At 47.4% G+C, this 23,889-nt stretch overlaps 2 protein-coding genes across 6 annotated transcripts in view; one reads left to right on the plus strand and one right to left on the minus strand.

Annotated features, from left to right (window-relative positions):
- Positions 1 to 11,830, minus strand: part of NDUFA10 (NADH:ubiquinone oxidoreductase subunit A10) — a 22,555-nt gene extending 10,725 nt beyond the window's left edge. The window contains exons 1-6 of one of the 3 annotated variants that reach the window (XM_088152011.1): positions 11,687 to 11,830; positions 6,023 to 6,191; positions 5,294 to 5,509; positions 2,535 to 2,621; positions 1,224 to 1,345; positions 598 to 677 (exon numbers count right to left, since the gene is read on the minus strand). In XM_088152011.1, the coding sequence (XP_088008137.1) occupies positions 598 to 677; positions 1,224 to 1,345; positions 2,535 to 2,621; positions 5,294 to 5,509; positions 6,023 to 6,191; positions 11,687 to 11,749 (737 nt within the window). In that variant the 5' untranslated portion in view covers positions 11,750 to 11,830. Of the gene's footprint in view, positions 1 to 597; positions 678 to 1,223; positions 1,346 to 2,534; positions 2,622 to 5,293; positions 5,510 to 6,022; positions 6,192 to 8,292; positions 9,480 to 11,254; positions 11,626 to 11,686 lie in introns of those variants that run through there. The other 2 variants (XM_007434536.4, XM_025170734.2) reach the window with 2 other exon arrangements.
- Positions 11,753 to 23,889, plus strand: part of FHIP2B (FHF complex subunit HOOK interacting protein 2B) — a 16,330-nt gene continuing 4,193 nt past the window's right edge. For 2 of the 3 annotated variants that reach the window (XM_088152000.1, XM_088152001.1), the window contains exons 1-12: positions 11,753 to 11,894; positions 11,981 to 12,059; positions 12,352 to 12,521; positions 13,055 to 13,159; positions 13,341 to 13,463; positions 14,421 to 14,621; positions 14,779 to 14,975; positions 17,387 to 17,498; positions 17,638 to 17,714; positions 17,834 to 18,038; positions 18,680 to 18,849; positions 19,400 to 19,540. In XM_088152000.1, the coding sequence (XP_088008126.1) occupies positions 11,844 to 11,894; positions 11,981 to 12,059; positions 12,352 to 12,521; positions 13,055 to 13,159; positions 13,341 to 13,463; positions 14,421 to 14,621; positions 14,779 to 14,975; positions 17,387 to 17,498; positions 17,638 to 17,714; positions 17,834 to 18,038; positions 18,680 to 18,849; positions 19,400 to 19,540 (1,631 nt within the window). In that variant the 5' untranslated portion in view covers positions 11,753 to 11,843. The remainder of the gene's footprint in view (positions 11,895 to 11,980; positions 12,060 to 12,351; positions 12,522 to 13,054; positions 13,160 to 13,340; positions 13,464 to 14,420; positions 14,622 to 14,778; positions 14,976 to 17,386; positions 17,499 to 17,637; positions 17,715 to 17,833; positions 18,039 to 18,679; positions 18,850 to 19,399; positions 19,541 to 23,889) is intronic. The other variant, XM_088151999.1, reaches the window with a different exon arrangement.

Consider the following 23,889-nt stretch of genomic DNA (forward strand, 5'->3'; position numbering starts at 1 on the left):
TCCATTTCTAAGAACAAATCAAAACAGGAACAAAGAAGGGCAGCACGGGTGATTAGGAGGTGATCAGTTTCTAAGTCATGTGAAAGGAGCTTGAGAGAATTGGAAGAATTTAACCTTGTGAATAGAAAACTGAGATATGATATATGATATGATATGATACAATAGCACTTTACAAACAGAAGAAGGTCAAGATTTGTTCTCTGTCATTTGAACTGCAAAACATAAAATAATGGATTGAAGTTACAGAAAAGCAGATTTCGACTGAAGGTTAAAAGCACTTGCAACAATGGCACCAATAACCCAGAGAGGAAGGAGGCTCCCATTCACTGGATGTTCTCTGGCAGAGGCTAGGCAAAGTCAGTGCTTGAATTTAGATTCCTGTGGGGAGCAGGGGATAGGACTCAGTGGCCTCTGTGGCTGCTTCCAATCCTATGATTCTAGGCACTCTGATTTTGGGGCCAATATATATATGGTGAAGCACAACACGTAAATATAATTAATTTAGTTGTTAGCATATTATATAGTATAGTATAGCATAGCTGTAATTAATATAGTTGAGAATTGTTTAGATACACTTTATAAAATTATACATATTACCTCATCTGCGGCAGGAAAGACTTCTTATAGCTATCCTCAATGCTTTGTAGATAAGCTGCTGACACTTTTTTTTCATATGGCTCAAAAGAAAAGACAATTAATGAGAATACTTCTGCTGCCTGACATGATCAGATAACCCTTGCTATTCATGTGACTTTACATTTCAGCCCTTGAATAAATTGTAAGTAGTTTACAGAAGAAGCAAACATCTTTGAGCTCACTCTTGCCCCCTTACCAGGCTACTTTATTTCTTTCTTTGTGCAACGTACCCACCACCTCAATCCCAATGGACTCTAGGCAGTTAACCACAAGTGGACTACGCAACTCAGGCAAGATCAGCTCGATCTTAAGGGGACCGATTTACTACATGCAGGGAGTTTCTTCCACAGAGAAGGAAAGGGCAATCAACTAGGCTTCCCACCTCAGGGCTGCTGGATTAAAAACAAGGAGCAATAAATATTGGAAGACATTGGATGTGTTTAAAACTGATTTATCCCTGCCAAAACAACTTCAGGCAAAGCAGCGTATAAACAGGCAAAGCCCCCAATGCAACCAATTTTACTGCCCTGGAGCAAAAGTACTCCTGGTCACAAACTAAGATACAAGGTTACTAAAGGCAGCTTTACCTGGCCTATCTTTTCAATCCTTTTCTTAACTTCTGAGACAGGCACATCAATATAAATGACCAAGTGAGGAGGCAAAACCTCACAAATACTAAGGCTCTTCATCCTGTAGTAGTGTTTCACACCTACAAAAGAAACCAGCATTCACATGCAAATGATTTAATCCCCTAAGGCCGAGTAGTATTTCAAGAAAGCTTCCCATCTGAAAGCAGGTGTTCAGGCTACACTGTTGCAGCATTATGCATCCTTGTCCCAGCGCCTGACCCAATGTCTGCTCGGCACCCTTTGGGCAACTCAAGTGGCCACCCAATAATCCAGCAAGCAGTGCTCACTCCACCTTTTCACCAGATAACTGTCTCCTTTAGCAACTCAGCAGCCTCCTGCTACAGAAAAGCAGCTTGGTGCCATGCAGAACCAGGCTACGGAGTCCCCTCTCTGGCCCCAAACTGGCTGCTTCTGAGCAGGGGGAGGGCAATCGCCCAAAGGAAGGGGGAAGTTTTGCAACATCACCTTCCCTCTAGTCGGGAGCTCCATAAAACTCTCCCCATACAGGAAGAGGCAAAGCCTGTTTCAACTGAAGATTAATCTTCCTGTTCTTGATTTTTCTATCCAAAAGGAGGTAAAGAGGGACTGAAAAATAAATGATGAACTACCCATCAGTTCCCCTTTGGGCTCATAAATATCTTTTAATGGTAAGATTCAGATCATGCAGGTAGCCATTCCAGTCAAGGTGTTCCTGCTTAGATACATAACATATTAACTTTCACTCTAATGCTTGCCATCTTTTATTTTCTTTCTAGTCTTGCGTTGTTCTGCTTTTGTAGTTTGTTTTGCTTTGGGTTTTTTTTGATGTGAGCTGCCAAGAGTAATTTTGATTGCAGCAGCATACAAATATGTTTCATAAATAAATGCAACACTTATGAAATACAAATAATAGTTTTCTGGCTGGAGAAAACTGTTTTAAATGTTTTGTGTTACTTCCGTGCATCCGTCAGGGTTATGTCAGCTCTGCACTAAGTTGTACCAAATGACTACACCTCACCCTAGTTTCAGTACCCATAATCATTTCTTCCACTAAGGAGCTGCCAATTACATCATCCCAAACTAAAGAACAACCATGACAAAAATTACCACATAGTTTTGCCACTGACCATAAACTAAACCCCACAATTCATTTCAGTGGGAATAGAAATGCAACTCTGAGAATGGAATGGGGCATTTGCATGGAGAATTGTGAAAATTTGGGCGGTAAAGTAAAATTATCTCAGCAACCACTAGCAATCATCACTTCTCAGTAAAAAAGAGATTACTTACACCTTGGGTGAATGTAGCCTTGCTTTGACATCGCCTCCAAGAAAACAAAGTCACTGTAGGGGGAGCGCTCCAGCACTATCCCTTGTCCTGAAATTAAGGTAGGATCACAGCCATAAAACTTCTCTTATGCAAACACCACTGCAACTGATTTTTACTAGAGAGTGCAAAATGTTTTGAACTCAAAATATTATTCATGTTCCAAAGCTTTTCTGATGTCACCAGGAGGGTTGCAGCTTGGACAATGCTTGTTTCAAGACTTGAACACTTCTGATGAGGTCAGAAAAGCTTCAGATCATTTTTGGCAAGATCAGTTTTGGGTTTGAAATATTTTGCACACCTCAGTTACCAAATTGCTCAGTTCCCACTCTGTGTACTTCTTTCATTTCCCAGTTTCTTTTTAGGAAAATCTGCTTTTAGAAAAGCAGGTTTTCTAGGATTATTTATTCATTTATTTAATCAATTTGTATAGCTGCCCATCTCAACAAGTGACTCTGGGTGGTGAGTAATATTAAAAATAAAAATAAAATAACAATGCTAACAAAAATTAAAACACATGGCAGCTGAGAGAAACACAACAATCATTAATCATTAGCACAACCAGGGGACAGGGTCCTTAACACACTCGGAGCACCAAGACCCAGGCTCAGAACCAGGTCTTTAGGGCTTTGAAAGGCCAGCAGGGTTGGGGCCAACCTAATCTCTGGAGGGAGAATATTCCAGAGGGTGGGTGCTACAGCAGGAAAGGCTCTTTCTGGACCTCACCAGCCAGCATTCCTTAGCTGAACCTGAGGCATACCTATCCTTTACACAACTGGAAGGTGTGCAAAGGCTCTCCAAGCCACAGCTGCCACCTGCTCTTTGAGCAGGAGCCTTGAGTCCAGGAGGACTTCCAGCTTGCACACCAGTGTTCTGAGGCAATGCCACCTCACCCAGAACCAAAGATGGAAGATCCCTGGCACTAGAACGTCCAAACACCGGAGGCCATTCAGTCTTGTTTGGGTTGAGCTGAAACCTGTTGCACCCCCACAGCCTCCAACAACTTGGACAGGATGTCCACAGCATCACTCAGGTGGCCCGGAGTGTAGATGTAAAACTGGGTATCATCAGCATACTGGGTATACCTCACCTGAAACCATCAGATGACCTCACCCAGCAGCTTCATGCAGATGTTAAGCAGGAGGGGAGAGAGAACCAAGCCCTGCAGCACCCCACAGGCTGCAGGTTGGATCTCTCTCCCCAGCAACACCAATTTGAACCAGCCCCAGAGGAAAAAGGAGAACCAGCACACAGTGCCACCCACCCCCAATTCCCAGAGCCGGTCCAGGATACCATGATCAATGGTACTGAAAACTACTGAGAGGTCAAGAGCAAGGATGGACGCACTACCCGCATCCCACTCCTGCCAGAGGTTATTCAAGAGCACAATCAATGCTGTCTTGGTCCCATACCCAGGTCTGAATCCTGACTGAAAGGATTTCAGATAATCTATTTCATCCAGAGCCTGCTGAAGCTGCAGTGCAGCCACCTTCTTCACACCTTCCCTAAAAAGGGAAGGTTGGAAACTGGATGAAAATTATCCAAGCTAGTTAGGTTGAGTGATGGCCCCTTGAGAAGAGGGTGCACCACTACCTCCTGAAGAGCCAGCAGGCCACCCCCTCCCTGAAAGAGGAATTAACCACTGTCTGAACCTAATCACAAGTCCCCTCCCAGGAGGAACATGGATCTAATACAGAGTGGCCAAACTAACAGCTGCAAGCACCCCATCCATTTCCTCAGGCCCAAAAGCATCAAACTCTTCCCAGATAACCACGCAAGACCTAGCTCCGGCAGCCTCCACTGGCCCTGCTTCAAGGCCAGAGTCCAACGCAGAGCGAATCCAAGTGATTTTATCTGTCAGATGCCTAGTAGCACATTCCTCACAACGACCCTGTAGGTGAATCCCAGAACTACTCTCTCTTAGAAGGGTCTGGGTTACCCAAAAGAAGGCCGCAGAGTGGCTATCGGTGGACACAATAAGGGTGGAGAGAGAGTCACGTTTTGCTGCTCTTACTGCCAAGAGGTAGGCTCCAAAAGCAGCTCTAGCCAGCGTTCAGTTGGGTTCCCTCCTTGTTGTCTGCCAGTGGTGCTCTAGGTATCTCTTCATCTGCTTCATCTCCCTAATCTCCTCTGTAAACCAGTGGTAGTTCTGGGATCCAGGGCTGCAGAAAGGCCGCTCAGATGCAATCCAATCCAAATCCCCAAGCAGCCACAAGAGCTTCAGTCAGACCATGTGGCGGACTCTTAGGAACAACCCCAAGCTCCCTCTGAAATCCGGCTGGGTCCCTTAGTCACCTGGAGTGGACCAATCTAATAGGTCCAGCCTCCCTGCGGTGGGGGTTGATGCCAGAGAACTGCAGGTTTACCAGGGAGTTTACCAGGGAGTGAATCCATCTCCCCCAAATCCAGAACACCTTGCCACCTGTCCGACAGAAAAATCAGGTCAGGAAAATAGCCACTGTTATGCGGTGAGCCCTGGATGACCTGGGACAGGCCCATGGCTGTCATGGTGGTCATGAACTCTGGAGCTACCTCTGACCCCACACCCAGAGAAGGCAGGATAAAGTCCCCCAGGACCATAAGCCTGGGGAACTCCACCACCAACTGGCCACAGAATCAAGGCGGTCAGGCAGGGAGGTTGCTATGCAGCAGGAAGGCTGGTACAACAGCAATAATCCCTATTTGCTCCACTTGTTTACAGTAATAAAGTCTTGCTAGATTACCTGTGCTCAAAAGATGGTCTAGAGCATCCGCATACTGTAAAAGGCGGGTGCAGTACATCCAAGCTTGGAGCCGGTAAGAGTTTCCATTTGGATGCTTAGGTTCATTGTAAAACGTCTCCAGACAGCAACTGCCATTATATTTTAAATCCAGTTTTTTTCCGTCTCCTGTGAGTCTGTCTAATAGATGAACATCAGCTTCTGGGAAATATCGCATACCTGCAAAGAGCATTAAAAATGCCAAGTATCTACTGATGCAGAAAATTAAATTCTTCCCAGATACAAGTGAAATAATCTTTTTTGAAGAGACAGTCCTCTTCTTGCACAAAGGAAGGAAAGCCTCTTCACTCAACTAAATGGCAATCTGCACATTCAATAAGTATCCTATTGTGAAAGTAACAGCCATATATATAATTACATTTTTCTATTTTATCTCAATTCTATATATAATAGGCTTGCAAAAGCTACTTGAAACCTTTTGGCAGATACTCTACATTGTTCCCAAAAGAACAGCAACTGCAACTTGCCTCAAAGTGAGATTTGCAGCTCACCCAAAGCCCTAACACAATAGAGAAGAAATTAAAACAGGTATCACTTTCTCACCCTTGAAATACAGAAGTGTTTTATATTTGTTGGTAGCATTCTCATTTGTATCTTTTATACTAGCACCAAATTCTTGATATTCAAATTACTACGTTACAGTTTAACAGTATATAACGGCCCATTACATACCAAATTTTTCTGCCACTTGTTGGGCAAGTTTCGCTGTGCCAGCGTGCAGATTACCATCCACTGTGAAGACTTTGCTGTATTCAGTGAACTTCGTACTAGCTTTATCTCCCAAAATAAATGCTGTCCAGCCATACTGAAGGTTCCTATGGGAACTAACATGAAGCCTTGCCTGGTGAGGAGAATATCTGTCAAATGCACATCTATGTTCTGCAATATCATTTACAATATTCCATATATACATTTTGGAGGGGGGAAAATAATCTACCAGAGAGTTTAGATATAATGGTTTAATCAAAAACATAAACAGAAGAAACCCAACAATCTATAAAAGGTGTTTGACAACCCTGTTTGACAACCTTGAATAATAGAAGACAGTCACCAGTCCTCCGTCTTCAAACACAAATCAGAATAGTTTCAAAAGAGGCACATTATACAGCATTTCAAACCAATGGCCTGAACCAGTTTAAACTGCCGTCTCAATGGGAGGCATAAAGATCAGTAGCTGTCAGCAGAATTCTCACCAATAATTCTGAAATGACTCAGCATTTCAAACTAAACACCAAGATTGAGTTAAATAGAAATTAAAAATGTATTTCTAGACAGTTACAGTGGGGCAAAAAAGTATTTAGTCAGCCACCAATTGTGCACGTTCTCCCACTTAAAAAGATGAGAGAGGCCTGTAATTTTCATCATAGGTATACCTCAACTATGAGAGACAAAATGGGGGGGAAAATCCAGAAAATCACATTGTCTGATTTTTAAAGAATTTATTTGCAAATCATGGTGGAAAATAAGTATTTGGTCAATATCAAAAGTTCATCTCAATACTTTTCAAACAGTCACACTCCAAACTCCACTATGGCCGAGACCAAAGAGCTGTGGAAGGACACCAGAAACAAAATTGTAGACCTGCACCAGGCTGGGAAGACTGAATCTGCAATAGGCAAGCAGCTTGGTGTGAAGAAATCAACTGTGGGAGCAATAATTAGAAAATGGAAGACATACAAGACCACTGATAATCTCCCTCGATCTGGGGCTCCACGCAAGGTCTTACCCTGTGGGGTCAAAATGATCACAAGAACAGTGAGCAAAAATCCCAGAACCACATGGGGGGACCTAGTGAATGACCTGCAGAGAGCTGGGACCAAAGTAACAAAGGCTACCATCAGTAACACACTATGCTGCCAGGGACTCAAATCCTGCAGTGGCAGATGTGTCCCCCTGCTTAAGCCAGTACATGTCTTGGCCCGTCTGAAGTTTGCTAGAGAGCATTTGGATGATCCAGAAGAGGATTGGGAGAATGTCATATGGTCAGATGAAACCAAAGTAGAACGTTTTAGTCTAAACTCAACTTGTCGTGTTTGGAAGAGAGAGAATGCTGAGTTGCATCCAACGAACACCATCCCTACTGTGAAGCATGGGGGTGGAAACATCATGCTTTGGGGCTGTTTTTCTGCAAAGGGACCAGGACGACTGATCCGTGTAAAGGAAAGAATGAATGGGGCCATGTATCGTGAGATTTTGAGTGAACACCTCCTTCCATCAGCAAGGGCATTGAAGATGAAACGTGGCTGGGTCTTTCAGCATGACCATGATCCCAAACACACCGCCCGGGCAACAAAGGAGTGGCTTCGTAAGAAGCATTTCAAGGTCCTGGAGTGGCCTAGCCAGTCTCCAGATCTCAACCCATGGAAAACCTTTGGAGGGAGTTGAAAGTCCGTGTTGCCCAGCAACAGCCCCAAAACATCACTGCTCTAGAGGAGATCTGCGTGGAGGAATGGGCCAAAATACCAGCAACAGTGTGTGCAAACCTTGTGAAGACTTACAGAAAACGTTTGACCTCTGTCATTGCCAACAAAGGATATATAACAAAGTATTGAGATGAACTTTTGATATTGACCAAATACTTATTTTCCACCATGATTTGCAAATAAATTCTTTAAAAATCAGACAATGTGATTTTCTGGATTTTTCCCCCCATTTTGTCTCTCATAGTTAAGGTATACCTATGATGAAAATTACAGGCCTCTCTCATCTTTTTAAGTGGGAGAACCTGCACAATTGGTGGCTGACTAAATACTTTTTTGCCCCACTGTATATTGCAGTGACTTCCCCAGGAAATAGTTAGGCAATCCAAAATAGTTAGGAAATAGTCAGGCCATTCAATACAATACTTAGGATGGCAACCTGCACCAAGAAAGCCCACCTAGCCCCCATTCCACTGAGATGCTAATCAAATATCATCTTTATCAAAATTTTTCGGTAGCTACCTTCCTCTCTTTCACATCACCAGTCGTGACGTGGCACCAGTCGTGAGTTGCATTTGAAGACAACTTGGACGCTTCAGCTAGCCCAAGCTGGCCCATTTTCTAGCTGGACCTGGCAGATTCAGCAGCCGTCTAACTATGCTATAGTTGCTGACCAGTTAGTGGATTGCTTCTGGGCTCAGTCAGGGTGATTTAAAGGTGATGACCTATTTGGCTTGGTGTTGGGCATCCAGAGGGCTGTCTTTTCATCCAAGAGTCAGCACATTTCTTCGGCCCCTGAGAGAAGGCATGATGACAGTTGCCACCCTCAGGAAGCAACAGGAGTCATCTCTGTGGCTGTGCCCTGTTTGGAACACCTCTAAGGGAGGCCCCTTACTGCTTGGCCCATGTGGCATAGGTCAACTTTACTTTCCTGCAAGGCATTTGGCGCCGATTTTAGGGTTGCTTTATATTATGAACGTTGCTTCTGTGAGTTAGTTATTCTGCTCTGTTTTGATTGTAAACTGCCTTGACTCTTAGGCATTCTATTAAAAAATTATACAAAAATAGCAAATATATAGTTTATTTGATTTTGGTTTCTTCTTCGGTCTATTAGTCATTGCTTTGATAGTTTTATTTACTACCTACATTGAGTTGTTTAAACTAATATAATATTTCACCTTTGTCAGTTTCTAGAATTTAAGGAAGGGCCTGAATCTTCACCTACTCTGTCTGTCGAAGGCAAGCAATTAACATTACTGTTACAGGGCAAGAACCTTATGAGCTCGCGTGAGAGCTGATGTGATGGCTTCAAGGGACATTGGAGGCTGCAGAGGTGACAGACCATTGTGGCCGTCTTGGAGCCCTGAGAATTGGCGGTGGCACTGGACTTTGAAGAATGGAGAAGCTGTACCAGATCTGCTGGGACTGAGACTGGGGCGGCACTTCAGGTGTGACTGTTGGGCCCAAGATCAGTGGTGGGCCTGAGGAGGGCTGGAGTGAGTCTGCTGGGCCTGGACAGGGCTATGCCTAGGCTGTTGGGTCTAAGACCTGTACAGACTCCAGGGAGGCCACCAGGCCCAGGGAGGCCTGCAGCAAAGGCTGTGGCGGTGCTGACGTGGCAAAGTGGGCTCCTCACCATTCCCCCCCGACTAATGTCGGGGGGAATTGGGGGGTTCTTAGTTACTTGGACCACTGGTGGGTGGGGGCTCTATAGAGTGGGGTGGGGGCCTTTTCACCCTTGAGGGCATGAGTGTCCTGCCTTAGGGGTGGGGCTGTGGGTGGAGCCTGAATGATCTCCCCTGCTGGGGCTTAAAACCCCCAACAACACCATATGCTTAGCAGGTGTGGCTAGTGGGGGCAAGGTTCCAAGGGGGGAGTCACCAGGGAGACTGAGTTGCTGTATGTATGCAAGGGGGAGAAGAGGTTGGGGTATGTGGCCTGGGAGGAAACATGGGGTGCAGGACCATCTCAGAAGTGATGGGCAGAGGGAGCTATGGCAGGAACCTGAGGGCGGGCTACTCTTGGGGACATTCAGTTTGCTGTTTGAAAGCAGTCTTGCTGTCTGGCCCTTGGCTTCTACCCTCAGTGCCTGGCTATCGGATCCTGGACCTGGGCTCCAGCTGCTCCTTCTGAATCCAGATGGGTGTATAACAAAGCTGCCCTTATCCATGATCTTAGGAGAAGGGGGTCAGTCTGCAGCTTATCTAGACCCATTTCAGACAAGTTTCAGGCCAGGATTTGGTATGGAGACAGCCTTGATGACCTGTAGGGGAGCCTTGTGCTCCTTGAGATCTCAGCAGCTTTTCATGCTACTGACCACAGTATCTTCTGAGTGGTTCCATGGGCTGGGGATTGGGGACACCTTGAGAGACAGGAGGAAGAGCTGCCGCCTAGACAACAGTCTGATAAGAGAAATCTGAGTCGAAAGCAGGAATGGGGGTGGAGAAAGGGTCCTAGAATTGTCTCTCCCTAGTTCTCTGGAATGGAAATGGGGGGAGCACTTTCAGACTTGCAAGATTCTGTTACCGTAACCTTACAATAAAGGTTTTGGTTTTCCGGTTGGGACTACCTTGAAGGGCTGACAGCTGGTTCCAGTCAGCACTGGCCAGAGGAGAGCGTGTTCCCTTGGCCCCTCCTTTGTGGAGTGCCTCAGGGTTCTACTCTCTCTCCTTGATTTCAACATCTGCATGAAACCACTGGGTGAGGTCATCTGCTGGTATGGGGTTCATGATTCGTATGCTGATCATACCCAATTATCTCTTTGAACTCCAGGCTGGCCGAGTGAGGCTGTGGAGGTTCTATCCTAGTGCCTGGAGGCTGTGCAGATTTGGAGGGAGATGAACCAACCCTGACTCAATCTTACCAAGAACAAATAACTGTGTTTATTAGGGCCACCTGGATCTGGGAATATTCCATTTCTGACCTTGATGGGATGCCACTTCCCCATTCAAGAGTGGTGTACGATCTGGGGTCTTTCTGGACTCACAGCTCCTGCGTGAACAGCAGGTGTCAGCTGTAGCCAGGAAGGCCTTTGTACAACTCCATCTTGTGTGCCAGTTGCACCCTTTCCTATATCGGTGGGGGGAGGTCCTTCAGACAGTCACTCGTGCCCTAGTCACCTCATGGCTTGACTACCGCAATGTGCTCTACATGGGGCTGCCCTTTAAAACTACCCAGAAGTTTCAACTGGTCCAGAATGGGGTGGTGTGAGCAGTAACCGACATGCCTCGGTACGCCTGTGTAACATCTCTGCATCATGAGCTGCACTGGCTGCCGGTGTGCTTCCAGGTGCAATTCAAGGTGCTGGTTGTTACCTATAAAGCCCTTCCTGGCACAGGGCCCGGTTACTTGCAGGCCTGTCTCCCAGTGGCCGCTCGGCCAATTCAACCTGGCAGGGCTGGTGTGCCCAGGTTCCTCTGGCCGAACAATGCCACCTCCTCCGCCGCAGCGAACGAGCTTCCCCCCGCGGTCCGGACGGCCCCACCTGCCGCAGTTTAGGAGTCTCGGCGCTCTCGGACCGCGCTGGGCCACTCTCCTTTGTTCCCATCCGGTTCTGCCTTTCTGCCACCGTCACCCTTCCTTTGGTTTTCCTTGCTTTCATGGCCTAAAACCGCTGGGAGTCGGGCGGCACTCGCAGTTAGAGCAACAGCAACAGCGAGCGCCGCGCGCCTCTCCATGGCACAGGGAGCCGGGAAGGCGCTTCCGACTCCCCCGATCGACGCGGCTCTCGGCCCTCGAGGTGGGTCCAGGCCGCAGCCCGGCCGCCGAGCTCAGCGGCTCCCCGCCAGGAAGGGCGACCTTTGCCGCGGCCGGCGCCGGAGAGGAGAGGAGAGGCTGCGGCCGGGGAGGGAGAGCGATCCCAGGCCAGGCCACGCGGCCCCCTGAACCCCCCCCGCCACCTCCCCCTCCTCCTCACCAGCCTCCCGGCGGGGAGCCACCACCGGGCGCGGCCCGCACGAAGCAGAGCGACCAAGGACATGGCGACCGAGCAGCGGCGATCCAGGCCCCGCCCTTCGCGCCCCGACGCGCACAGATGACGTCGCAGGGCGCGGGTGGATGGCGTCCCCGCCGCCATGGCGCTGCTCGGCCGCCTGGGCGCCCTCCTGCAGCGGGCCGTGGACACGGTGGGCGGCTCTGCGGGCAGGGGCAGGGGAGGGGCGGCGGGGGTCCGGTGGGGGTCGTCTGACGGGGCCTTCTCGCTTCGCTGCAGGACGAGCCGCGCCTCGACCTTCCGGCCGCCTTCACGGAGCACTGGAAGGGCGTCACCCGCTATTACCTGGAGGCCTCAGGTAGGAGGTTCAGCCCGGCCTCCGGCCCTGGGATTTCCTCGTGGTTTCCCGTCCAAGTAGTAACCGGGCGGAGTCCGGTTGGCTTCCAGACCAGTCCGAAAAGCCGGGGTGGGGGAAAGGATCGGTGGCCTCAGCTGCCGCGAGTCGGGCGGTGGAAGGCGAATCTAGTTTTCTGTCCCGCTCGGGCCCTGGCTGGTGTTCTCCCCCCTCAGTTAATGCTGAGCCTGTAGCAGCGACTCTGATCTTAACAATGCCCAAATAGGGTGCTGATGATGTTCTGTCTTTTCCCAAGATGAAAACAAGCCGGCAAAGCAGACGGATATTCCTTGGTGCTTAAAACAGATGCTGGACATCCTAGTCTTCGAGGAGAAGCAGCAGCCAGAAGGAGAAACAGGACCCTGCCTGGAGTACTTGCTGCAGCACAAAATCCTGGAGACGCTCAGCACTCTGGGGAAGGCAGAGGTGGCTCCCGTTCTCCTTCCTTTTGCCAGGAGCGATAGCAGCATGATGTGGGGTGGTTCAGGGAGTTTCCTGAGGCCTTTTCCAGTCATAACTCAGGCATTCATTTTCCTATTAGCGAAATTCCCTGTTCTGGCCTGTTTGGCATAATTTCCAAATTCTGCTCTCTTCTGGGATTCTGCATCTAAATATAGGTCATTCTTCTTCCAAAAGAGTGATTTATCAAGATAAATCTTTTACCATGGCTTCATTTTCATTTTTGTTTGTTAAAGTAAACAAACAAAGTAAAAAGAAGTTACTTCAAAGCCACAGGACTGATAATGAGTGTTCTGTGGTAAACAGGGTGAAGATTGTAAACAACCGATACCTGTTTCCTGATGTTTGTTTTCAGTCTAATGTTCAGCAAACTATCACTGTGCTACTGCTAGCAAAGTAATATAGTCATTGGGATCTTTGAACATTTTTGATGATGAAAAGCTTAGAGAAACTTTGAGGAACTTTTCCTAATGTCAGCCTTGTTTCTCTGCTTCCCACAGTATCCTCCCGGAATGAGGTCGCAGGTGCTTCTCTTTTTCAGTCGCCTGCTGGGGCAGATGCAGAGCCCTCTCTTGCATTACTTCAATGTTTACCGGCCTGTTCAGGTGAGGGCCTTTTTAGAGGCTCAGCAGTTTGTGTCCATTTTGAAAATAAAGCAAATTTGCACCATTCTGCCTCTGATAATCATGGGAAACTTGAAAATACGTCCATGTTCAAAGGCTGTGGGGTATTCCTAAAGCATCTCTCTATTTACTGATTTTGCCCCACCTTTCAATCCTTTTACAGAAACTTCTTCAGCTTCAGGGTGATGCGTTGGGCCCTGAGCCTGAGAAGGAAGTGCTGCAGTTTATTGCTGTTCTGTGTACCAAAATCAGGCAGGAACCTGCTCTCCTACCATATGTCTTAGAGGTAAGGGATTGTTGGAGGTGCCAATCCTTTTCACAGTGTGTGTGTCAGCCCTGTGGGGGTAGGTTAGGTCAGGAAATGGATGTCACAAGAAATAACTAGAACTCTACTTTATTGATACAGGCTGTAATAACTGAACCTTAAATGCCTGACAGTATTTCCCCTTCCCTCCCTCTTATACCAGAGAGAGTCAAGGCAAAGCAATTAAGTTTCTTTCTCACACTGTCTTGTTTTCCTGGGTAAGCTCATGTTTTGCTAATGGTCTCCACGTACCTTTCCACAGTCATCTCTGTGTTCCTCTACAGGGGCAGACTAGGCAGGGCTTGGCTGCCTGTAGGTGTGCAAGTGGAGAAGAAGATTGTGCCAAGTGAAAATCTGCTGCTCCTGCAGCAGCAGCCTTAGACAAGACGAAACTGCAATTCAGAGGGTATAATTGCAGTCCAACAGAGTATGGGATTAGAAAGGCTTCTTTATCATCGGTGCCTGCTCGCTTCAGTTCTGAAAGGGACAGTGGGCTGCTGTTTATCTAAAGTTCTCTGAGATGGAGCCCCAGTTACATCAGAATGCAGAAGCAGCCACTTCAGCAGAAGATACTGTTGGCTGGTTCAGATCAAAGGCCTGGTGTGGATCAAACTCCTCCAGCCATTTATAGGATTTTTCTGTACCCTAACTCTTCTGTGCAGGAAGGACTGGGTGGCATTGCCTGAAAAGTGTGTGTGTGTGTTTGTTTTTTTGGTTGTAGGGATTCAATATTTCTAGATGACTTGTCTTAGGAAATAGAACTGGTCCTTTTTGTTTAGATGGACTCATTGATTGTTATCTCCAGCAGCCAATTATTCTTGAAAGATCAGAGTGTTGTATCTGGCTGAGCTTATTGTTGTACTTGATTTCTCAGTCTAAATTGACTGTTTTCGGGGAACCTGGCCTGAACTCCTCCTTTCTCTCCCCTTTGCTTTCAAGGGCAAGCATGTGGATCAGAATTTTGGTCTGCTGGGATTGGGAGCTAAGCCAAGCATGACCTCTGGCCAGCCTCTGCCCTCCTCTGAAGAACAGGGCAGAGGCCCGTGTCCAGAGAAACCTTTGGGTGTAGCATTACTCTTGGAGCCAGCTGCTTCTGTGCTGAATTTGGTGACTTCTCTGATTGGCTTATGTAAGAGCAAGGTATGAGACTACTAGTGCTGGTAGCCCTGGGGTGCATGAAAGCTACGCCTCCTGCTAGAGGAGATGGTATGAGATTTTCTCTCCCTGCCTCTTCCCTTCCACACACAGCATCTGTAGGAGGAGATGCTGCATGAGTTGTATTTTTTCACCCTTGCAGAATAAGAAGATTATGCTAAAAGCCCAGGAGAATCTACTGCTTCTTACCAGTATGGGCCATCCAACAGCTGCCCGGGCCTTGGCCCAAGAGAGCATGCTGTGCCTTCTGGTGTCTGACCATCTCTGCACCCTGTACAATGCCATCCCTATTACTATCAACCCTGCTGATGTTGCTGCACTTCCACCAGTACAGTGGAGGTACAAAGCTGTTAAAATGTTAAGCCCACGATCTCTGCCACTGAAGGCTGGATCGTGGCCTCAAGGCAAAGAATTGGTCTAACTTTAACTTTCTTAAGTCAAAATATTGCTATAAACATCTCTCCTTATTTCTCTACTTAGTTTTAAAAATCTTTGCACCAGATTCTCTTTATTCATTTTATTTTATTAATCAAATTTATATGTGGCCCATCTCACTGTATAAGTGACACTAGGCAGCTCACAAATAAAAAATGATAATAATAAAAATATTACAAAAATTTTACAAATCTTATGAAAAAACAAAATCTCTTGCCTTTCCTTCCTAAGAGACAACATAACCACGATGCCTTGTGGCTGCATTCACCTTGTTACTGAATCAACTTATTTTCTGGATTTGCACAGTATAGCAACTATAAAGTAACAAGATAGGTTAAATAAGCTTTTACGTTTTGCAAATCTGCTTGGTCTTTACGTGAGCCTGTTTTGTGTACAGGTAGTCCTTGACTTACGACCATTTGTTCAGGAACAGTTCTGATGGCACTGAACAAATGGTGGTTACAATCAGTCCTCAGAGTTCTGACCATCCCAGCACCCCCGCACAGTGACGTGATCATGATCTGGGCGCTTGGCAACCAGTTTGCGCTTACAACTGGTTGCAGCACCATGCGATCGACCTTCTCTGCTGGCTTCCCCAGAAAGTCAATGGGGAAGCCAGCAGGGAAGGCCACAAGTCGTTGGGTAAGTCTCCCTTACCCATGCACCCTCCCCCAGCCCCTCTGTGCTCATACTGGCCACTTGTGCATACCCGCGCATGCTTCCCGACTTGTGCCACAGCCGACCCACACTGCACCCTCACACACCCTCTCTGCCTCTTGCCACACCTTGCACACACCTCCTCACCCACTCTCCCTGTCAGCCCTCCCAAGTAAACCAGACAGAAACACGATCAGATGAGCTAGTTCTACTTTATAGTTAGGCTACATTAACAGAATCTTGCAAGTCTGAAGGTACAAATCTCCCACTCTCTCTTTTTACTGCCTGATCGGTTAGGGCGGATCCTTTCTAAGTTTCTTTCTCTGCCTGTTACTCAGTTGCAGGCTCAGCTCCTCCCCCTTTTATCTGATTGTTCCCTAGGCAGCAACTCTTCCCCCCTCCAATCTTCCAAGGTCATTGCGCTCCCCAACCTGCGCCACACCTCTCATGTACCTCCTCATCCTTGTGCACTCTCCCTGAACCACGTTGCACCCTTGTGACCCCCCTCGTGCACCCTCTGTGACCCACACCGCACCCCCTTGCACACCCTCCCTGACCCGCACTGCACCCTCATGCACCTTCTGCGATCCACGCTGTACCTCTCTCACACTTCCTTGCATCCTCCCTGCCGCTCACCACACCTCGCACACCCTCCCCAACCCACACCGTATGCTCATGCAGCCTCCCTGAACCTCACGGCGCCTCTTGCACACCCCCTTGCACCCTCCTCAACTCTCGTGCACCCTCCCTGACCCTCGCCATGCCTCCCCCGCACCCCCTCACTCCCTCCCCCACCCAGTAGCAGCCACTTACCTGCCTGCCAGCCTGGGACTTGCAATTTCCTGTCAGCTTCCCCACTGACTTTGGTTGTGGGAAACCGGCAGGAAGTTACCTCACCTAATGACCCTGAGATCCAGTTAACAATGGCAACCAGGACTGCAGGGATTGCTGTTACTAAGTGGTGCGGTTGCATTTTATGACTGCATCCACTTAGCTATGGAAATTCCAGTCCCAGTTGCCGTCATAAGTCGTGGACTATTTGTATTTAGGCTATACATGCTCACTTTTTTTTAAGGCTTCCTGTGGCTATACTAGGTAATAACTGACTTGGTTGGTTTTTGTTTTTTACTGAATGCATTACACGGGAAGTGTGTGGAGAATGGGAGAATGTTTCCTGCTCAAGAGGCAGGATAACAGCCACATTCACATAGTTTGTCGGAGACCTGCAGAAATTTCATCAGGAGACAAATTACCTTGCCACCCGCTCAAGAAGGTGTTGGCTTCCCATCTTTCTGGTCAGCATCTTGCTCTTCAGCAGCTACCCATGTTGCAAATCCAAGTCCAAGTGAAAGGGCCTGGATCAGATTTAAAGAAAAGGCTACCTGGGCAAATGGTGTGATGTAGTGATTCAAGATCAGACAAGGACTGTAAAGATACCTTAGTAGGATGACTGAGGGTCAGCTTGACACACAAACACACTATAGGGAGGAAAACATTGGCAGGTATGAAAACCCACAGTTCATCTGGCTAGCTTCCTGATGAAACTTTCTGCCATCCATTTCCCTGACTTTGGTTCCTCTTTTCTCCCGCCCCCAGCAAAAGGATGCCAGCACGATTGGTTGCAGTTGGGTTGAGTCTCTCCTCTTTTAACTTTGCAGGCTTCCGAGGGATACCTGTGTTGAGGAAAGCTCCTTTCCAGGAGAATACAGCCTTCAGGCTTTCTTTGGCTGGCTGGATTTTTGTGACTGTCTCACAAAAGAGGCTCATCCTGTACGAAACCTCTCCCCATGCCCTTTTCCTCTGCCTCCCTGGTCTTGGTCTGCTTGCTGGCCTCCAGGTGATGAGTGCATCATTAGGGTGGGATGGGGGGTGGGCTGGACTGATTAATTGTGGCTGTGCACCCCATCAGGTTATTGGAGATGCTATGAGCAAAACTGTGGGCCAGAGGCTCTTCCTGGAAACCTTACAGCCTCACCTCTTGCAAATGTAAGTTTGGGCTGAGTGGACACCAACCAGCTTGACTGCAGGTGCCACGTTGCCAGGGAGCTCAGATGGAAGCCACAGCCAAAGGGCAGCCCTCTGCTCAGTGTGTCCTTTCTTGGCAGGTCAGAATCTGGGATTCTCTTTTCAACAGCCATCCTGACAGGCCTGGTGGGGCGGATTTGTGCTCCTGCCCTCCTCCGGCAGCTGGTTGGGTTTGTGCTAGGAGCAGAAATGGATCCTGTCAGGCCCAGAGATTCAGCTTGGCAGCAACAGGCATCCAACTTATGCTCACACCTGATTGAGAACTGCAACCATCCGTCTGATGAGGTGAGCCAGGGCTGTGCAGAGAAAGTTTGGCCAGGCTTGGGCCTCGGATGGACCCCTTGCCAATTCCATGTCAGTTCTACAAGAACTGCAATACAAGTACAGCCCCCCATCCCCACCCCCCAGGACTTGAATCCATCAATATTTTGAATGCTAGGAATTACCTCTGCAACAAGCACCTGAGAGTGTATGCAAAGCATCCTTCTCTCTTCGCTGAGGCCCTGGTGCTTCCAGATGAGAGTCGAGGGGAAAGATCACTGTCTGAAGAGCACAGCTGGCTAAGCAGAATTGGGCTTGGGCTGTACTTTTCCATTCGAGCTCTGTTGCAGCTTAGAAGCTCTAAGTGGTCAGCAAGGAAATGAGAGCACCTCTATAAAGGGGTCTTAAACCTTAGCCAGCTGTGCCTCCTGGCTGAGGATTGGGAGCTTTTGGGAGTTGTGGTCGAGCTTTAGATTCCAGTTTACTCCAGTACCCCAGAGGGGAGGAAACAGTGTCTTGCCGTTGACTTAAGCTGCAGCAGCCCGTGGCCAGAAAGCTGGCTTTCATCCATGGTGTCCACGACCTGAGTGACTTGGCTTGGCTCTTGGAGCCGCGCAGACTTTCTTCACCGAGCCCGACTATTCACACTTTCCTCCTTGCTGCAGATCAGTATGGCCACCCTGCGATTGTTTGAGGAGCTGCTTCAGCTTCCTGATGAGCGCATTTTGCAGAGCCTGGTGCTGTGCCATCTGGAGGAGCGCAGCTACATCCTGAGAAGTCCACCTGGGCAGGAAGAACCTGCCGTCCGTGAGCAAGAGTCCTGTGAAGATGGGCTGTAAGTGGCTTAGGGAAGGAGTGGATGGCACCTTGTGGCCTCCACATCTGTGCGTGGGAAGGAGAAGGTGGGACACTTGCCACCCCTGTATGCTTTTTAGCACTGGGCTGACCCCTTTTGTTCCTATGAGCCATTTTCAATGGGTTGAAACCACTTTTATGGTTCCCAGTGATACAGTGTTAGCATTTGTTTACACTTCGCCACAAGAAGCTCAGAGCCTCCCCTCTAGCTTACAGACTAAGGCAATGGTGCGGGAAAGAAAGAGGAGGAAAACCAGTTGTTCACAGCCAGAACCTAGGAGAGGATCTCCTTCAGTTCTGCTGGATTGGGCTGATTTCTTCTTGTTTCTGCTCAAGCAGTAGCTGATGAGCTTGGATTCCAGGGCTGATTTACAGACCAGTACACGCTGCATGTCAGTTCTCCTTTCCTGAGGCAGCAATGTTGAAGTTGGCCTACATTGTTAAATATTTGTTTTTTGCTTCTTTAAATGAAAGTATAGCCTGTAATTTTGAAAAAATGGTCAAGGCTGGCCTGTTCCGTATCCCTGCAGAGACCTAGAAGAAGATCCTTACTTCGCAGACGGGTTCCCAGCAGCTGTCCTCCAGAGGCCCAGCAGGCCAGCCATTTCAGCTCCAAAGGAGCAGGCCAGCCAACCAGAGGGGCCTGTGGATGTGAAGGAGGCGGTCAGCAGGTACAGCTACTACAGAGCAATGGTGGGGAGTTGCATCCCTAGCTGGAATACAAAGAAACAAGTCCACTACCACAGATGATTGAGTTGCACTGCCTAAATTACCGAGTTTGGGGCTCTGCAGCTGTGAACATCAGAAGGGTGTTGCCTAAGAGTGTATTATGCATAAGCTTGAAACGAAGCTTATGCAACATACATCCACATGTATAGTACCGTGCAAAAGTTTTAGGCAGGTGTGAAAAATTGCTGTAAAGTAAGAATGCTTTCAAAAATATATATTGTAATTGTTTATGTTTATCAATTTACAAAATGCAAAGTGAGCAAACAGAAGAGAAATCCAAATCAATATTTGGTGTGACCACCCTTTGCCTTCAAAACAGCATCAATTCTGTGTACACTTGCACACAGTTTTTGAAGGAACTCGCAGGTAGGTTGTTCCAAACATCTTGGAGAACTAACGACAGATCTCCTGTGGATGTAGGCTGCCTCAAATCCTTCTGTCTCTTCATGTAATCCCAGACAGACTCAATGATGCTGAGATGGTAAGGTTCACTGCATTCGGCTCTGAACAGAAACCTCGTGAGGCACAGGCTCAGACGAAAGCTAGTTTATTCAGGCATAATGAAGCTAGTTTATTCAGGCATAATGCGAGCGGTTACAGACAAAGCCAGGGTTGGCTTGGCATGTTTTCTTACAATTGTTTTATAGGGTTCCCCCCTTGACCCATCATTACCCCTTGGTTCCACCCCTTGCCCTTCCCCTGGGCACCCATCTGTCCCTTGATGGCAAATTCAGCCGGTTTCTGTTCTGTTATCTTCCTTTGTCTGTTTGTCCCTTGCATTCCTTCAGCTTTTCTCATGTTGAGTTGGAGTGGCTGTTTTAATCTGGTTTTGAATTGGCCACTGATTGCCTCTGGATTGCTGTGCTCCCGGTGTATTGTCAGACGGAGTTACCCGGGGTGCCTGGGGGGCTGGCTGCTTCTAATTAACTCCCTGCCACTTCTAATTAACTATGCCCCCTGTCCATAGTTAACTTGCAGTTACATTGTTTCCTTGCCCTGATCACCTATTGCCTGAGGTGGTGAAACTGACCAGCGGCTCTGGGCTAGCAGTGTGTGCTTTCTAGGCTGAATCTGACAGAGATCAGGGCTCTGTGGGGGCCTAACCATCACTTCCAGGACGCCTTGCTTGTTCTTTACACTGAAGATAGTTCTTAATGACATTGTCTGTATGTTTGGGGTCGGTGTCCTGTTGCAGAATAAATTTGGGGCAAATCACATGCCTCCCTGATGGTTGTTGTAGTTTAGTCGTTAAGTCGTGTCCGACTCTTCGTGACCCCATGAACCATATTGCGCCAGGCCTTCCTGTCCTTCACTGCCTCCCTGAGTTTGCTCAGTTTCACGCTCATTGCTTCAGTGATGCTATCTAACCATCTCATCCTCTGCCGTCCTCTTCTCCTTTTGCCTTCAATCTTTCCCAGCATCAGGGTCTTCTCCAAAGAGATCTCTCTTCGCATTAGGTGACCAAAATATCTGAGCTTGAGCTTCATTATCGATCCTTCCAATGAGCAATCAGGGTTGATTTCCTTTAAGATTGACTGGTTTGACCTCCTAGCAGTCCAGGGGACTCTCAAGAGTCTTCTCCAGCACCACACTTCAAAGGCATCAATTCTTTGGCGCTCGGCCTTTTTTATGGTCCAGATCTCACAGCCATACATTACTACTGGAAAAACCATAGCTTTGACTATGCGGATCTTTGTCAGCAAGGTGACATCTCTGCTTTTTAATATGCTATCTAGGCTTGCCATAGCTTTCCTCCCAAGGAGCAAGCGTCTTTTAATTTCATGGCTGCAGTCTCCGTCCGCGGTGATCTTGGAGCCCAAATAAATGAAGTCTGTTACTGCTTCCATTTCTACCCCTTCTATTTGCCAGGAATTGATGGGTCCAGATGCCATGATCTTCGTTTTTTTAATGTTGAGTTTCAAGCCAGCTTTTGCACTCTCCTCTTTCACCCTCATCAAGAGGCTCTTTAGTTCTTCTTCACTTTCTGCCATTAGGGTGGTATCGTCCGCATATCTGAGGTTGTTGATGATTCTCCCTGCAATCTTAATTCCGGCTTGTGATTCTTCCAGCCTGGCATTTCTCATGATGTACTCTGCATATAGGTTAAATAAGCAGGGTGACAGTATACAGCCTTGTCGTACACCTTTCCCTATTTTGAACCAATCGGTTGTTCCATGACCAGTTCTGACTGTTGCTTCTTGGCCCGCATACAGATTTCTCAGGAGACAGGTAAGGTGGTCTGGTACTCCCATCTCTTTAAGAATTTGTCACAGTTTGTTGTGATCCACACAATCAAAGGCTTTTGCATAGTCAATGAAGCAGAAGTAGATATTTTTCTGGAACTCTCGTGCTTTCTCCATGATCCAGCGAATGTTGGCGATTTGATCTCTAGTTCCTCTGCCTCTTCGAAACCCAGCTTGTACATCCGGTAGTTCTCGGTTCATGTATTGCTGAAGCCTAGCTTGTAGGATTTTGAGCATAACCTTGCTAGCATGTGAAATGAGTGCAATTGTGCGATAGTTTGAGCATTCTTTGGCGTTGCCCTTCTTTGGAATTGGAACATGGTATGACATGATGAATAAGTATCTGCCTGTGTTTCTCAGCATTGAGGACACCATTGATCCTGACCAAATCTCCAACTCCATTTGCAGAAATGCAGCCCCAAACGTGCAAGGAACCTCCACCATGCTTCATTGTTGCCTGCAGACACTCATTATTGTACCGCTCTCCAGCCCTTTGGTGAACAAACTGCCTCCTACTACAGTCAAATATTTCAAATTTTGACTCATCAGTCCAGAGCACTTGCTGCCATTTTTCTGTACCCCAGTTCCTATGTTTTCGTGCATAGCTGAGTTGCTTAGCCTTGTTTCCACGTCAGAGGTATGGCTTTTTGGCCACAATTCTTCCAAGACCACTTGGAAGACCACTTCTAGCCAGACTTCTCTGGATAGTAGATGGGTGTACCTGGGTCCCACTGGCTTCCACCAGTTCTGTGCTGGTGGCACTGCTGGACATCTTCTGATGTCAAAGGGAAGTAAGCATGACGTGTCTTCCATCTGCTGCATTAAGTTTCCTTGGCCGACCACTGGGTCTGTGGTCCTCAGCGTTGCCCATTTCTTTCTCCTTCTTCAAAAGAGCTTGAATAGCACATCTTGAAACCCCAGTCTGCTTTGAAATTTTTGCCTGGGAAGACCTTACTGATGCAGTAGAACTACCTTGTGTCTTGTTGCTGTGCTCAGTCCTGCCATGGTGTATGACCTGTGACATGAAACTGTCCTCCACAACCTCACCTTAGTAGCAGAGTTTGGCTGTTCCTCACCCAGTTTTAAGCCTCCTACACAGCTGTTTCTGTTTCAGTTAATGGCTGTTTCAACCTACATATGAAGTTGATGATCATTAGCACCTGCTTGGTATAATTGGTTAATCATAAACCTGACTCTAATCCTACAAGATCCCTGACTTTGTGCAAGTGTGCAAGTATAAGAATTGATGCTGGTTTGAAGCCAAAGGGTAGTCACACCAAATATTGATTTGATTTAGATTTTCCTTCTGTTCGCTCACTTTGCATTTTGTAAATTGATAAACAATTACAATATATATTTTTGAAAGCATTCTTACTTTACAGCATTTTTTCACACCTGCCTAAAACTTTTGCACAATACTGTACGTTGGTTTTAAATTTCACCTTCTACTTTAGGATCCTATTTGGTCGGATTAGGATGAGCTATAGCATTCTCATCGTAACAGAATTTTCCCACATCTTGGAGTACTCACAGTCAAAGCATATAGAAAATCTGAGGGAATAAGAGATGGCAAAGCAAAAAGGTTGCACTGAGAATTCTGTCCAAGCTGCCAGAAAATGCCCCTTGTAGTTACACCCACTGGCAGTCGTCTGGATTTTGTGGGGCATCTTCTTTCAGTGCATATTTAATATTATTCTGTAGAAATCGAGATTTGAAAATGGCAGAAATGCAGTTGGGAGCAAGTGTGGGTGTGCATGAAGCCCGTCAGGAGCACCTGAAAGTAGTTGTGTTTTTCTCGATTTATGTGGCTGTTCTCTGCAGTGATTTGCAGCCTCAGGAAAATGCACCTTTGCTTCAAGCCCGTGTTTCTCAAAATCTGGGCCGTGACTTCCTGAGGGTTGGTATGCAAGCAAATCTGAGAAGGAGAGTTTCAGATTTCCTGGTAGCCAAAAGGATTGAAGGGTGGGCATGCAGGGAACCCAGACTTTTGGAGATACTGCGAGGAAAGGCACCTATGTTCTGTGTGGCACATGACTTGGTTGCCCTTC

This window comes from Python bivittatus, unplaced genomic scaffold (assembly GCF_059951505.1).
Source record: "Python bivittatus isolate LINGU-HERP-01145 unplaced genomic scaffold, Pbiv_v1 ctg000680_np1212, whole genome shotgun sequence".
NCBI lineage: Eukaryota > Metazoa > Chordata > Lepidosauria > Squamata > Pythonidae > Python > Python bivittatus.